General features: G+C 40.1%; 1 protein-coding gene across 1 annotated transcript; it reads right to left on the bottom strand.

The window, feature by feature from the left end:
- Nucleotides 1-2,373: 2,373 nt before the first annotated feature.
- On the bottom strand, nt 2,374-13,870 carry LOC107779761 (bifunctional riboflavin kinase/FMN phosphatase). The gene is made up of 10 exons (XM_075236834.1): nt 13,335-13,870; nt 12,965-13,151; nt 7,367-7,497; nt 6,629-6,698; nt 5,913-5,978; nt 4,691-4,845; nt 4,515-4,592; nt 4,183-4,319; nt 3,627-3,719; nt 2,374-2,796 (listed from the first exon to the last, which is right to left on the bottom strand). The coding sequence occupies exons 1-10, from the start codon at nt 13,420-13,422 to the stop codon at nt 2,677-2,679; spliced, it is 1,125 nt and encodes a 374-aa protein (XP_075092935.1). The 5' UTR covers nt 13,423-13,870; the 3' UTR covers nt 2,374-2,676.
- Between the last annotated feature and the right edge of the window lie 867 nt (nt 13,871-14,737).

Below are 14,737 nucleotides of genomic sequence, written 5' to 3'. Positions count from 1 at the left end.
TTGCAGACTCCGTTCTCAAGAAATCCACCTACCATCAATCCAATCTTGATGAACTCTCAAGTCAGTTATAGAATAAACACATTCTACCCCAAAGTTTTCAAAGTATACATTAATATACAGCTTAGTTCCAATCTTACCAGTGATTTTAATTTGCCAACCCACCACCCATATACATCATTGTCGAAATTAAGCATCAACTTGATATATCGTACAATTAGTTAAACGGAATCTGAGGGCAGAGTTGAGAGAGTACTGTAACCAACGATCATCTTTCAACAAGTACGTTAATATATATATATACTGCATGCACTATGTATGTAATCTTTCTTGAAACCGGTGGCGGAGCCACCTTACAGCAAGAAATGACACCCCTTTATGCGGGAATAATACACGGTGTAGCTAGATAAAAAAATGAATTATATCAGCAGAGACGAATCCAGGATTTAAATCATATGTGTTCAATTTTAAAATTTTTAATATTGAACCCATTATATTTTTAAAGTTATGGGGTTCATATCTACTATTTTTACAATTTTAATATATTTTTACATACAAATTTTTACTCCGCATCGAAAGTTATGGGTTCAGTTGAACCCGTAGCTAGTACGCTACATCCGCCTCTAATTATATATATATATATATATATATATATATATATATATATATATATATATATATATATATATATATATACACACACACACACACACACACACACCCTGATATGTTTACTTTTATATATTTTGACACCCGTTAACGAAAATTCTGGCTCCGCCAAAACCACTATTGCAATATCGCATTATGAACCTTGGGATCCATCTTCTTTAATTTGCTAATTGCAACTTCAACAACGTAACATCTCCTCTGATCGATCTTCAAAGTTTTGTGATTTCTTGTTCAATGCTGCTTTGGTTACCTTTGGAAACATCATTGATCTTGAGTTGAATAGAGCGAGAATGAGGAAATTTTAGTGAGATTTATATATATAGGAACAAATTAGAGCTGCTTTCCTACCTTCATTAATTAGGAGGGATAGGAATTGTTCTCTATGTTTCCTAATTTGGTTTCCTTGAATGACTAGGAATAGGAACTTCTGATGTTTTTTTTTACTTTACACTTTTTTTTTATTGGCTGGCTGATTTATTTTACTTTCTTAATTTGTTAGGGGGTTTAATTGGCCGGCAAGTTAAACTATTTGTAGAATTAGTTCCTTTTTCTAGTATCTGGTTTATATACAGCGCAATTTTAAATGTAAATGTCATAGTATATTGAAATGTATAATACTACTAACTGTATAGTTGTGCCTAAAAATTAAAAAGGAAAAAAAGAAGTTTAACAATGAAAGGTTTTTCTGAATATAAGCAGTGTCCATTTGATTTTAAGTTTGTAATTTTTTATTAAACTTTTCCAATTTCCAAACCCACTTTTGGAAACTTGCCAAAATCGATATCTACAGCTTTTCGAAAGCATAATCACTAATACTAATATAGTTTTGATGTTGGTTAAGATCATCAACTAATACTCACATAATCACTTATAACATAATTTTAAATGTTGCTTAAGATCATCGACTGATATACACGAAGAATTGAATGTTCTTGGTGAAATCTCAACTTTAGGTATGTATACAAAATTTAAGAACATAGCATATGAGCATAAAGCCTTTAGGTATCGCGTTCATCTAAATCTAATATTTTTAACGTGAACTTAGGTATATATGTAAATTATACAAAATGATCTAACTTTATATTTCATTAATAGTTGGCGTCAAATGATCTCAGGGGGTTAGAAAAAGAGCTCATCTATGCCCTTATTCATAAGTGGAGCATTAGTTTATTTCAATTAATTTTAATTACGGTGATTAGCACATGGAGTTCCACGTGGCAAAATTTTAAGCTCCTTTTTTACCAGCTCCCCTCCCCCTTCCAAATCATACCTGAACCTCCACTAGTAACTAGAACAGTCAAAAGACGTGCCATTGGATCGCTACATGAGATAGTATCATCCTTTCCCTCCAAAATTTTGGTAGAAATGATATTTAAAAATTATCCGGTACGTCCTGAATTTTAATATTTCAGTTTAATTATTTGGGACAAAAGTGTCTTAAAGTTAAGATTTTTAGTTTAAAATTTCAAAATAAAATAAGTACTGACTAATTTCTAAATAGCATTCCTAAGAACGACTATCTGTGCACTTCCCTTGGAGGATGATCTTATCCTTTATTGAATCCATGGCCAAACTGAACGTGTAGCAAAGATAAAAAGATTTAAACATTAGTAAATAAGTCCGTAATTTTTAAGGTTTAATTCGCATAGAATACTAAAGCACTGAATTCACCTGGGAACATAGAGTAAGAGGGAAAGCTGCAAAGACTGAAGTAAACACAACTTGATTATTTTCAATTCATTGGCAAAGCACTAATAGTAACTATGAAATACATCAATGGGACTATATTAAGTTTACAGAAGTATTTGTAGGCAGGCCACTGCCACTCTTCCATTACCTTCCTTAGAGAGTAAGCACGCGAGAAACCAGAAGCATAATTTTTCTTATTCTTTTCGCCCTAATCCCGGGGAAGACATATTTCCTCCTTCAGGGTAACAGATGTAACTACTCGCGGTGCTAATGCAGATCAGATCATGTCCTTATTAATTTTCCATAAATGTTGCAGTCATCTTATAAAGCAACTTCAGAAAATAGGGACTGGAATGCACCAAGGGAAAATTCAGACCGATTCAAGGCAGCATTGGCAATTGATTTGTCTTCCTCAAGTATTTCAATTTTGTCTGATTTCCCCTGTACGAATGATGCATTGGAAAATGCTAATTTTAGTAGAGATGAGAAATTTAAGCAAAGCTAGAGTAGAATGAGTGCTTTAAAATGTGAACAATGGACATAGCTATATGGTATTAAGCATCAGCAAATCAACATCTATGTAAAACTTGGAAAAGGGTAGAAAGAACTAAATATATTGTTTTCATTAAAACTAAAAGAGAAGGAAAACAGGGGATGTATCTCCTTAAGCCTACCACATGATCCTATACAAATTTGGAAAAGATTTCCAGTTGCTGTAATGGGAAAAGTATGTTTTGGCTACAATATTTCAGCAGCAAGAGAGTGCTTTTCTACTGTAATCATGTGGAATATCTGTGCCATAAACTTGCAAATGGACTCAGTTACAGTAACATTAATTTTCGGGTCTGACTAAGCAACTAAAGCAAGTATGAGATGCAGGCATACATATCACTAGAGTTGTGAGATCTAGCCCCATAAAGGGAAATTAAAATAAAAGTGGGATAAAGGGCTAATGGAAGCTCAAGAGGTTGTTCAGTTCAAAAGGTATCTAAACAGAAATATATTTGGAGTGTGTGTAACACAGTGGGTTTTGGGTTTTCAGTTTTGAATGGTGAGTCTCTTGAGGACTTTGCGATAAAACAGCCTGTTTCAATGATATATTTTTCTCTTCTTGAGCAGCGGTTTTCCTGTTAGTTGATAAGGGTTGTCCCCGTAAATCTCGTTATTCATTCTTTTTTAGTATGGTTATTGACTTATTATCATCCTGGTGGGTAATTCTTAGGTCCTAAGATAAGTCACTGTCAAAGTAATTTAACAACTTTCTTTATCACCTCATCGCATGATCCTCTGATGTAGCCTACAATCACAACTTCCATTTTGCAATCCTGGATCTGCTCATCACTTGAATCTACTATACAAGCTTGCTGAAATGGAGTAGAAAATCAACATGGTTATCTTTAAACTAGGAAAACATATAAGAATGAGAAATTTGAAGTAAGCACCCGACAAAAGATAAGAGAAAAGAAAAGCTAATGTACATCAAGTAGGAATTAGGGCCTATTGCAAACAGACACACTTAAATTACAAGCAACAACATGCATGAAGAAATTAAAATCGGCTTAAAAAACCAGTTAACCTTTTATCATTGCTTAAAACGAATGCATTTCCAAAATTTTGCTACACTATTTGATGCTTAGTCAGTAGCATGTCAAACTATAGATTACACAGACATATTGAGTACCACCCAATAGACACTCATAAATGTTGTATGCATAAACAAATTATTCTGCAATATCCTTAACTGAAGACAAATAAGCAACCCAAATAGAAAGAGTTCCACGAGCATTCAGCAGTGTCAAGTGTTGAAGCATTGAGTAGTTTACTCACCATCTTTCTCTTAGAACTGCAGCAGCCATGTCCCCAACCACTACCAAGAACAATCTTTATGAACTTGTAAGCCTCCGGTTTTGCCCAGCCAAAATAAAGTCCAAACACTTGATCGGGTAGAGTAGACGGCCCATCATCTGGATATGATCTTTAGTCAGAATTTTTCACTGATAGCAGGAGGAAGCTCTAATAACAAGAAATGAAGATATGATTGTAGAAGTATGCCAACTTTTTTATATATAAAAAATACTGTAGGAGTACGGCAAGAACTTTGAGAGGCTAATATCAAAAATAAGGAGTTAGGGAGGGAGGGCATGTGGCTTTTCTAAGACCTGTAAAATCATGGAGGAGGCCGTTTCTGTACAGACCCCTGAAAAAAACAGGTTCAACCAGCAACGCATTACCAACCCCTGCAATCATTAAATGATAAAAGTTGCATCATGCAAGCAGGACATGCAGGACATGCAGGACAAGAGCATATAGTAGACATAATGGAAAAGAAACATACAGTCTTCAAATGGTGGGAGACCCCATAGTTCCGGCTTTAACTCTAGGAGCGAACGAAGCACAGAATCAGCTATCGGATATTGATCAAATTCAGAATGGAAAGATGGCACAGCTACCACCTTCATTCTAGCAGCTTTGCCTGCCTTGACTCCAATGCTGTCAAAATTATTGGAGAAGGAACTACTGTCATATCAATTTTCAGTTAATAATAAATGTTCAGTGGGGTGTGCATTAACTGCACAACTGTGTTCCTAGTATGTTGAATCATGAATGATCAGTTCATGGAAGAGAATGAAAATAAGGAGTAAGTCAATTTAAAGAAATGCAGGATTATTTTGATGCCCTGCTCTAATCTAGCAGAATATATAATCGCTGAGAAAATAGTTGATAGAAATGCAAGTAACCTGAAGCTCTTCACATGCATTAGTGTGTTCCACAACACAATTTATCTTTTTATGAACAACTAAGTAAAAGCGGTCAGCACTGATAGTATACAACACGCTCACATCTCGTGTGAATCATTTTTTTTGGTAATTAAACATATTTTTTGTATCATTTTTAAGTTGCTTCTTATTAGCAAAAAGGGTATCTAAGAATAGAACACCAGTTTTTTATGCAACAACTAGCATCCATCAGAAATTCAAAATTAGTAGCTTTACATTGTGCAGGAATTACAACTTGCATGTGTATTGTGTACATATATGCATCATCGACTTATTTCAGTCTCGTCCAGAAATGATCAAAACCAAGTAAATTTTTATGGTTACAGCCTCTATGTGCTAAAATAAATAAAAGACTCCTACTCACCACAGTTTTCAACTAATGTTTCTTTTGGAGTTAAAATAAATAAACATGGTCCATGCACCAGGGAGGGGAAACTTCTAAACTAGTGCCGGGTTTCAAGAGCCGAATTTTTGCAAACTTAATCTGAAATTCAGTTCTCAGTCCCACACAAAAATTGTTAGATGAAATGACTTGCTCGTGATATGACATATGTTAGACTCAAAGCTTCAAGAATATGTGTTCAGCTAGTCAAGTTAGCTATTAGCATGGACAAAAGAAGATGAACAGAAACTTGAGGTACATGTTAGAATAGAAATACAAGCACTAACATGAAAGGTGGATGATTTCTATCACTCACTAGCACACAGCATAGGTATGTAAAAATTGTCCAACTGAAACAATGCTAACTAGAAATGAGAAATGATGATAAGGCTACTTACACAGAATCCTCTATCACTAGGCAGTGAGCTGCATCTGCACCCATTTGCTTTGCAGCTTCCAGAAATCTAAAATCAACTCAAGAATTCACAGGAAATCAAAAGGCAAAAATATTATCACCTGTGACACCAATTATCAGCCAATGGAAAAGAAGTTCAGGTCTGTCATTGATTTATGCAAATTTTGCACAAATCCAGATTTATTCAACAGGCAAATTATTATTGGATCTACTAGACTTATTTTAAAACGGAATGCAACATGTCAGTCCTGTTACCAAAATACACCAAACAGAATTTTTTTGAATAAGTATATTATTTTATTACAAAAATTCATCCACAGGATGCAAGTTGTTTATCTTAGAATGTGTATTGGCCCAAAGAAGACATATCCTCTTCCAAGTGATGGAAAGAACTAATGAAATAGTTACATTTGCTTACGTATTTTGTCTTTTTGGTCAAAACATGAATATCTAAATAGTAGAGACCAAATAATAAATCTCCTTAACCTTATGAGCTGCTAAAAGAATAGTACAATGAGCAGTTTGTACATGCTTTTTATGACCAAGCACCTTCTTGGTGCTGTAGTTATCAATCAAATATCCTTAGCAAACTTCAAGAAAAATGCGATAACACAAAATTCAAGAGGAAAGAGAATATAGAAGTATGTCATATCTTATGCAGAGTTCGAAGTATCACACACTGTAGAAAGCCTAACTTACATGTCTGGAGAAGGCTTCCCTGATTTAACCTGGTCACTTCCAAGAATTACGGAAAAGCATTCTTTCCATCCTAGGGAAATGAAAAAAAGGATTATGGTAGATTAATATACACACCTTCACAAGGAAATAACTGAAAGAAAGTTGATGTGATGACCACGATTGGAAGGTCATAAAGGGTGACCTCATTTTGGAAGAGAAGGAAACAATTTATACAAGAATAATAATAACAAGATGATTCGACAAAAAATACTTTACAGGTCTTCCAAACCTTTAAAGGGATTCATATTCTTTTACAACAAAACTTGATTTCAGGCGTATCATTGAGAAATTCAGTTGAGTTATCAGAGCATACAAACAACTTGGGCAAAAATGATAGCAGTAAGCAATCCGTTATGTACACCAATAATCCAACTTTCAATATTAAATATTCGTTTAACGCTTCCTCACATCAACTCAAACAAAATCAAAAGGTAGAACTGCAGGCAGAGAACAAAAGGGATGAAAATGTTACAAAGAAGCCACATATGTGACAACAGAGAGCAGCATCCGATGAAGTGCCAAACAATGTAACAGCTGGCAGAAAGAAATTCCTCATTCCTAAGGAACTGTCTTAAGGACTATTTACTTCAAAATAACAACACCAACTGATGAAACAAGAAAATAAAAAATAATGCGCGAAGGAGCATAATGAATATAAAATACGTTTTACACTAATTTCTTTATGATTTATAGCACAACCTTCTTGGAGAGCGACTTTCCCATCTATGTTTTTTCTTTTGGAATTGGAAGCAAGGGCAAAGGGAACTCCGTGCTTATGGAGATGTCTTATAAGGCGATTAGCACCAGGAAGTGCTTTGGCTTGCAACCACCTACAACGAATCAGGAAAAGAAAAACCTACACGTGAATACGCTGTTGCACATTTGTGAAATCATTGAATATCTTAAACACATGACAGTGCAGGGAAACTGATATAAGTTAACTTGTCACACTCTGATGGTGTGCATAACGATTGACAAATAGGCAGTCAACTAGTGCAGAGTGTTTTACTAGATTCTGTTAGTTATACAGAAGAGAGCACTAATATTGTGAGACTAGCCAAAAATATTAACTACCATGGCAACAAGTATTTCAACTTCAGCATATCATCAACTAGAATTGGAGACATTATCACAGAACATATTAGCTTGAAGACAATAAGAATACAACTTTTTAACACAGCTTACGAAAAAGAGAAGATGCTTCTGGCTCTTGAAGTAACAGGAAATGACTTGTATCCAATACATAATAGCAATAGGACAAAGTAAAGATTAACAATCCCGTTATTTATCCAATATGACTTACAATGAAATGCCAAAATATGATGAATGTTTGTAAGATGATGACATCAACCAACAAAGGCAGAACCAAGATTTGAACTTTATGGGTTCGAGTTCGGAATTCCACAACAACCTATTTGATTTACTGGATTCAATATCTATTTTTAACACTAATTTAGTGGATTTTTTTAACACATATACAGAGTTTGAACCAAAGTTACGGGGTTTGGACAAACACAGGACTACTGTACTGTGTTCGTTTGTATGCGTCGCAAGTTCGATTAACGAATTTGTATGCGTTTGTTGTCATGGGCTGCTTTCCATCATCGACCCATGACCCCTTGGACGCGCCCCGTGGCGTCCCGGCAAGCCTCCCAACGCCTAGCGCCACGGTCGGCCCCGTGGTCTCGGCAGCGCCAAGTGACAAGCGAGCATGCGCCTCTGTCGCCCCACCGATAATCAATGCCAGCGGCTGACCAATGCCATCAGTGCCGCGCGCACCGACAATGCCGCGCGCACAAATCATCATGTTGCCATCAGCGCCGCACACCCAGACTGTGCCCTGCGCGCAGACCCAATGCCAAGCACCAGCGCCCAGCCGCTGGCAGATCCAAATAGTGCCGCGCGCGCCCACAGCAATGCGCGCGCAGACCCTGCTGCTCCAGACAAAGTTGCTGCCATCGGACTTGCTTCCATAGAAGACTAAGTCCTTTTCATTGTAATTATAGAGTAGTTTTACTTCATTCATTTTCAGTGTGCTTCTACAGCTTTCTTAGGTCAACTCATGTAACTTTGGTTTATTTTTTTAAGCATTATTAAGGGGGACCAAAGCATTCAAACATTCAAGCATTCAAACAATTCTCTGTACTGGTGTCTCTCCCCCCCGACACCGCATTGCATCTTGTAATAGCTTTCATCATCATCATCAATACAATCATCAGCTTTCATCATCAGTTGCTCATTTTCCGCTGCTCAATTGAACACAACATTGGTTTTCCCGTACGGCACTGACAATCTAGTCTAGCGTACGGCGAGGACCTCAGTTGGCGCATAGCAACCGCACTGACATCGGTTGCTTAGCCTTACGTCGCCCTTCCAAAGAACATCAGGAAGGCGCCGCGTAACAGTTGGTATCAGAGCCTAGGCTCGACATCGGACGAGGGAACTCATTGGCATCATCATCACCATTTCTGACCATGGTGAATCATGGGGATCGACTCACGACCCTAGAAGAGACGGTTGACGCATTACGGCCCATCGTGGATACGTTGCCTGATCTAAAAACCAGCCTAGTGCAAAGGTTGGACGACCTGGACCGCAGAATGCGGCAGGCCGAAAATGACATTGCAAACATCAGTCAAGACTCTGAGGAAGACCGGGAAACGGCTGCCGTCGAGGCAACCAACATTCATGGCAAATTCGAGGACCTCCAACAGGAGCGTGCCGAGGATTTAGCCCATCGGGAACTAGAGGCAGACAGACTGACAGTCATGCAGCAAACCATAGACAACTTGACAGGCCAGCTCAATGTTGTCAATGCTGCACTACAAAGCCTGCTCAAAGGGGGCGAAAATCACATCAGGGGTGCCATGAACATTGGCCCCATTCCACAAAAGCTCAAAATTCCGGAGCCCAAGCCATACAACGGAGCCCGGGACGCTAAAGAAGTGGAAAACTTCATCTTTGACATCGAACAATACTTCGATGCCGTTGGACATTTGGAAGAATCCAAAAAGGTAGCAACTGCTGCCATGTATCTTCAAGGCGATGCAAAACTCTGGTGGCGAGTCAAATACGAAGCCATCAGGGCCGGTGAAGATACTCTCCAGAGATGGGCAGAACTGAAGGCTGCCATACGCCTGCAGTTCTTCCCCGAAAATGTGGAATACAATGCACGGAGAAAGTTGCGTGAACTCCGCCACACCAGGTCGGTGCGGGACTACGTGCGTGAATTTTCCGCACTCATGCTAAACATACGGGATATGGGGGACAAAGACAAACTGTTCGCATTCATAGAAGGTTTGAAACCTCATGCTCGTATGGAACTGCAAAGACAACGGGTAGATACCCTACCCAAGGCCATTCAAGCTGCTGAGTGCCTTGGGGATTATCAGTTGGAAACTCAGAAGGATAGGACCCAGCCGCCTGTCCGAGGGGGATACAACGGGAGCCAACCTAGCAATGGTGGCCCCAACAGAAACGGAGGAGATCGAGGTGCATCCAGATCCAAGACTCCTACCTCAAGCAGTAACACTACTACATCAGTCAACAACCATCAGGGGAGAAATCCCCCATCAGAATGCCGTCATTGCGGCGGGGAACATTGGAACAATCAATGCCCCAACATACAAGTCAATGCTCAACAAACTGTTGACGATGACGACACAGATGCCGACGACCCAGACAGCACCGATCAAGTAGGTGCCTTCAACGCATTTGTCGGCTCCATTCATGATACCTTGGCGGGAGCCAGTACTGGCAACCCCAAGAAGAAGGCATTCCCAATCGACAAGAAAGGGAAAGGAAAGGCGGACGAGAGGCCTCCCACATCACAAAAGAGGACCTTAATGTTCGTTGACATGAAAGTTAACGGACGACCTATTCGGGCATTGATAGACACGGGTGCTAGCCACAACTACCTGGCCTCAACTCAGGTGCAACGCCTCGGTCTTGCAGTGCAAAAATGCAAGGGTCGTGTCAAGGCTATAAACTCTCCATCTCAGCAAATGAGTGGAATAGCCAAAGGAGCGCCAATCCAGCTTGGCCCATACAAGGGAATATTCGACCTACGCATAGCTATCATCGATGACTTCGAACTGATAGTAGGATTGGAATTCTTCAGGCAGACCAACACCATCCCGGTACCATTTGCCAACACACTCCTAATGATGGGAGACAACGGGGCCAAACCCCACACCATACCGTGCATATCCAAGAAGATGGCCGCTGGAAACATCACGGCCATGCAGTTTAAGGAGGGAACCAACAGACCTGAACCCACAGTTCCGGCTGCCCTCAACATCATCAAACAGGCATCACATCATCGGGGCCCAACAGCTCATGGCGCCCCTCATTGTGTGAAGACTGGCCAAGCATTCCCAAAGGCCAAGTCGGATCACCCAGCAAAAGCGGGACTCTTGGAGCCGCTACCAGTCCCACAGAGACCCTGGGAAAGCATTTCCCTGAACTTCATCACAGGGTTACCCAAGGTCGGAAATCATGCAACCATCATGGTGGTAGTAGACTTGTTTTCCAAGTATGCTACCTTCATCGCAGCCCCACAGAACATGTCGGCAGAAGCAACAGCTCGACTCTTCTTCTCCCATGTTGTCAAACATTGGGGTATGCCCAACAACATCATCAGTGACTGCGACCCACGCTTCACTAGCAAGTTTTGGACCCAACTCTTCAGTTGCCTCGGATCCAAATTGAGTTACAACTCAAACCATCATCATCATCAGCAAACACATGATCAAACAGACCGGTTCAATGACATGCTGGAGGAATATCTCCGCCAATTTGCTACCGGGTCACAAACTCATTGGGTGAAGCTTCTGGATGCTGCTCAGCTGTGTTTCAATTCTCAAAAGTGCGCTCATACAAACAAAAGCGCTTTTGAAATTGTTACCGGACAGCAACCGCTTCTCCCACATAATGTGAATGCACCAACCATACCATCATCTCATCGAGCTGCCAGTTTCTCCACAGAATGGGAACACACTTTGAAGATAGTGCGGAGCTATCTTATCAGGGCCCAAGACAGGGCAACGAGGCATGCCGAACAAAACCTTCACTTTGCCCAACATCAAGCAGGGGACAAAGTGATGGTAAGAACCCCGAGGCGGAACTTGTTTGCAAAGAGGACCCAAGATCCTCGCCTATTGCCAAACCTCATCGGGCCTTTCTCCATTGAAAGGCGCATCGGGAAATCCTCATACCAGCTGAACACACCAGCCTGGTGGAAAATCCATCCAGTCTTCCATGTCATCCGCCTCGAGCCAGTTCAGAAATGCATGGAAGATCATTCAGAAAGACATCTCACAGCACCGAGGGGAACAGACCTCCCAGCCGTCAAGAGCCTGACCAATCATCATCATCCTGCAGGTAAGGCTCCGAGGACGTCGCCAACTCAGGTGGGGGAGAATGTCATGGGCTGCTTTCCATCATCGACCCATGACCCCTTGGACGCGCCCCGTGGCGTCCCGGCAAGCCTCCCAACGCCTAGCGCCACGGTCGGCCCCGTGGTCTCGGCAGCGCCAAGTGACAAGCGAGCATGCGCCTCTGTCGCCCCACCGATAATCAATGCCAGCGGCTGGCCAATGCCATCAGTGCCGCGCGCACCGACAATGCCGCGCGCACAAATCATCATGTTGCCATCAGCGCCGCACACCCAGACTGTGCCCTGCGCGCAGACCCAATGCCAAGCACCAGCGCCCAGCCGCTGGCAGATCCAAATAGTGCCGCGCGCGCCCACAGCAATGCGCGCGCAGACCCTGCTGCTCCAGACAAAGTTGCTGCCATCGGACTTGCTTCCATAGAAGACTAAGTCCTTTTCATTGTAATTATAGAGTAGTTTTACTTCATTCATTTTCAGTGTGCTTCTACAGCTTTCTTAGGTCAACTCATGTAACTTTGGTTTATTTTTTTTAAGCATTATTAAGGGGGACCAAAACATTCAAACAATTCTCTGTACTGGTGTCTCTCCCCCCCGACACCGCATAGCATCTTGTAATAGCTTTCATCATCATCATCAATACAATCATCAGCTTTCATCATCAGTTGCTCATTTTCTGCTGCTCAATTGAACACGACATTGGTTTTCCCGTACGGCACTGACAATCTAGTCTAGCGTACGGCGAGTACCTCAGTTGGCGCATAGCAACCGCACTGACATCGGTTGCTTAGCCTTACGTCGCCCTTCCAAAGAACATCAGGAAGGCGCCGCGTAACAGTATGTATGTGTGTGTGTATATCCAAAATAAAAAGAATCAGCTAAAATAGTGAAAAGAAAGAACTTACTTGTCATGATAAAAGGGCATGATTGCTTCGATATACTGATCGGACGTGAGCGGGAGGTCATAATCATTAACAATACCAATAGCGTACTCTTTCTGGGTCATGCCCAATCTTTTCTTCTCCTTCTCCTTATCTGGCACCTTCCCATATCCAGCCAAAAATTCCTTCAAAATTTCCTTTGTCAAGTGCTCTAAAACACACACAGAGACATCTAGGATTTAGTATCAATGGGTACAGAGTGAGTGCAGTTTATTACTTATTTATGTATATACTAGTCCGAGTCAAAAGCAGGATTAGATTAGATCCCAACAAACAATAATACTAATGCTGCAAACCAAAAAGAAAAAAAGTAAAGGGAGTGGGAAAAGAGGACCTGTGCTTATAAGGGTGCCATCCAGATCAAAAATGACGGCTAAAATATGGGCCTGTACATTGTTGTTTGCAGAATGAAGATCGCCCATTCTTGTGTTAGAAAAATGTTAGGCTTATTGTGAGTGTGTTGAATTAATGAGCAGAGAAAACTGAGGAGATGAGGTATTTAAAGAAACATTTAACGAAAGGATCGATACCCATTTGCGTTTGGGTAAGATGCTACTTAGCATTTGTGTGTTAAAATAAAGTGTGTGCAAAGAGGAGAGCCTTCCCGCCTTCCATTCGAGGGAGAAAGTAATTATTCGGTATTCCAATTTCCAATAATGGAATGTCCAGTAAACCAAATAGATTTATTCCGCGGTATATCCTAAAATTCCAAGTCCTCCTTGTCGCCTTCCTCCTTTTTTGAGTGGTGTTCCAATCAACTTAAACCTTGTAATTTTGTCACTAAAGCTTAAATAAATACTAGTAGAAAATATTTACTTAGTGTCTCCTCTCACGAAAATTACACATCACCTACTAGAACACAACCGTCATGTTTCTTAAGAAAATACAACCACCCCTCATTTAAAGTATATGATATTATTGACTGGACACTGTGTTTGAGATATTCATTCGGCTTTATACATTACTCCATATTAATGGTGGTGGATTAAAATACCAAGTTTAGTTTAAGAAGTTAATTTGGTTACACTTTAAGGATATATGAATTTTGAATTTTCTTTTCTCAAGTTATGAAAGATGTATAAAACATATAATGAGGATGAAAAGAACAATGTTTTAAAGAAGTAACAAACGAAATATACGACTAATGTGAAATTTCTCCAACAAGATAGGAGAACAAATTGTTGCTTATCAAGTGCGGAGGGACAATTTTGAGTTGCAGGGACTTAGGATAAATAAAATCAGCCATTAGCCAAATTGCCCTGTTATAAAACAGCGAGATCCGGATGCATACAAGATGCTTACGCTTGTTATCACGTTATAATACTCCTAGATCGATAGTAACTTTTTTTGGTAAAACCTGTAAAGAATTTACCATAAAGCCATAAACAAACAAACACAAGTATTTACAAACTAAGAGCATCCAACCCCTTAGCCACCTTCTAGGAAGAGTGCTTTAGCCATTGAACCTCTGCAGATTCTTTAGATCCACTTTTCTTGCTTTCTTCATTGAAATATTCAAAAATAGATAGAATCTTAGCTCACATGTGCCTGCTTCTTGAACGGATAATTCGTAGTTGTTTATTGGAACTACAAGATGCCTAACCCAAAAGGGAGTTATAGTTTTAAGATGTCCCTAGAAGCGACAGAAAGTAAGAAATATAAACTAGAAAATAGAGCAACAAAGGATAATATGGATTCGGATAGTTCACTATTGTAACTGCAGAATACAAGCTAAAG

This window comes from Nicotiana tabacum, chromosome 2, assembly GCF_000715075.1.
Source record: "Nicotiana tabacum cultivar K326 chromosome 2, ASM71507v2, whole genome shotgun sequence".
NCBI lineage: Eukaryota > Viridiplantae > Streptophyta > Magnoliopsida > Solanales > Solanaceae > Nicotiana > Nicotiana tabacum.
Note: the sequence above shows the minus strand (reverse complement) of the source record. Positions and strands in the feature narration are given on the sequence as shown.

Bases quoted from the DNA above. Each gene is read 5' to 3' on its own strand.
- LOC107779761 (XM_075236834.1), bottom strand. From the start codon at position 13,422: ATGGGCGATCTTCATTCTGCAAACAACAATGTACAGGCCCATATTTTA. The intron at 13,152-13,334 runs GTCCTCTTTTCC...TGTGTGTTTTAG, and splicing joins TGGCACCCTTATAAGCACAG to AGCACTTGACAAAGGAAATT. The intron at 4,846-5,912 runs GTAAGTAGCCTT...TAATTTTGACAG, and splicing joins CTAGTGATAGAGGATTCTGT to CATTGGAGTCAAGGCAGGCA.